This window comes from Penaeus monodon, chromosome 25, assembly GCF_015228065.2.
Source record: "Penaeus monodon isolate SGIC_2016 chromosome 25, NSTDA_Pmon_1, whole genome shotgun sequence".
In the NCBI taxonomy this organism is placed as follows: domain Eukaryota; kingdom Metazoa; phylum Arthropoda; class Malacostraca; order Decapoda; family Penaeidae; genus Penaeus; species Penaeus monodon.
The window spans coordinates 39,899,714-39,900,798 of record NC_051410.1 but is presented as its reverse complement, the minus strand read 5'-3'; the positions used below and the strand labels follow the sequence as shown (position 1 = coordinate 39,900,798).

At 34.7% G+C, this 1,085-nt stretch overlaps 1 protein-coding gene across 2 annotated transcripts in view; it reads right to left on the bottom strand.

The window, feature by feature from the left end:
• Positions 1–1,085, bottom strand: part of LOC119589258 (valine--tRNA ligase-like) — a gene marked incomplete at its 5' end in the record, with an annotated part of 5,581 nt that overhangs the window by 3,961 nt on the left and 535 nt on the right. Inside the window, 2 exon segments of one of the 2 annotated variants that reach the window (XM_037937876.1) lie at positions 202–531; positions 714–856. In XM_037937876.1, the coding sequence (XP_037793804.1) occupies positions 202–531; positions 714–856 (473 nt within the window). 2 annotated transcript variants of the gene reach the window in all.

Below are 1,085 nucleotides of genomic sequence, written 5' to 3'. Positions count from 1 at the left end.
TTTAAAAATTATTCATGACATCAGAGGAAAAAAAAGGATATATTTTTAAGTCAATCAGTAACTAAATAAAAATCAACACCCTTGATTAGCAACTATTAGTAAAATTAGCCCAAAATCAAAATTAGAAAAAAAAAAAGATAATGAAACAGGCAGACAAGCAAGCAATAATATGATTACAGCATCAGGTGCTTGTTGCCTTACCTCCCTATGACTAACTATGGAAGAAGATACATGACTGTGTCCTGCTTTAGGGAGGGACTTCCTCTCCTCTTGAGAAAAACTGGACATGTGGCAATACCAGCGCAAGAGATGTGGGTACTGTGACAGAGAGCCACACGTTTTTCCTAATCTTTCGAGCACGTGAAGGTCAGCTTGTGTCGGCCTGTACCCTTCAATATAACTGTACTGTTCTAATGTATTGTTCAATTCCACTAAGTTTGGAAAGTTATTATCACTACACTGATTGTTGTTGGACGGACCAGTTGTGGCGTGGCTGGAATTAGCCGGGCTATTGCTGCTTCTTGATCTGACCTATTAAATAATTGCAGTCAGTCATTATGAAACATTCATCAGTAGAAGGATTAAACCATTTCTCTCTTAAAGTCTTCTAATTTTCTAAGTAATCACATATGTGTATTTCTTAGTTTGTAAAAAAAATCTGTCAGACTGTTCTATTACCCTGTAAAATAAGATAAATATAAAATCATATTTACCATCTCTTGTAAGGTCTTCAAAGATTCATGTGGCTTGAAATCTTTGCCAAGGTTCATCAGTGCAAATTTGGTGGCATTCCACAGTTTGTTGCAGAAATTCCTATAACCATTGACACGTAGAACATCCAGGTTGATATCACGACCTGCCCGAAGTTGATTGTGTAATTAATATGTGAAATCTTGACGCATGATTTTTGTTTCTATAAACATATTTTATGTAAATAATTTTTTGCACTTTATACCCCTCAAAAACTTTATATCATATAATTATTTCTTATTCATACAATAGCCAAAAGTTCCAGACCTTTACTAGACTCACATGAAACACTGTTTTATATTTTCCTAATTGTTGTCACACACTACCATACAACC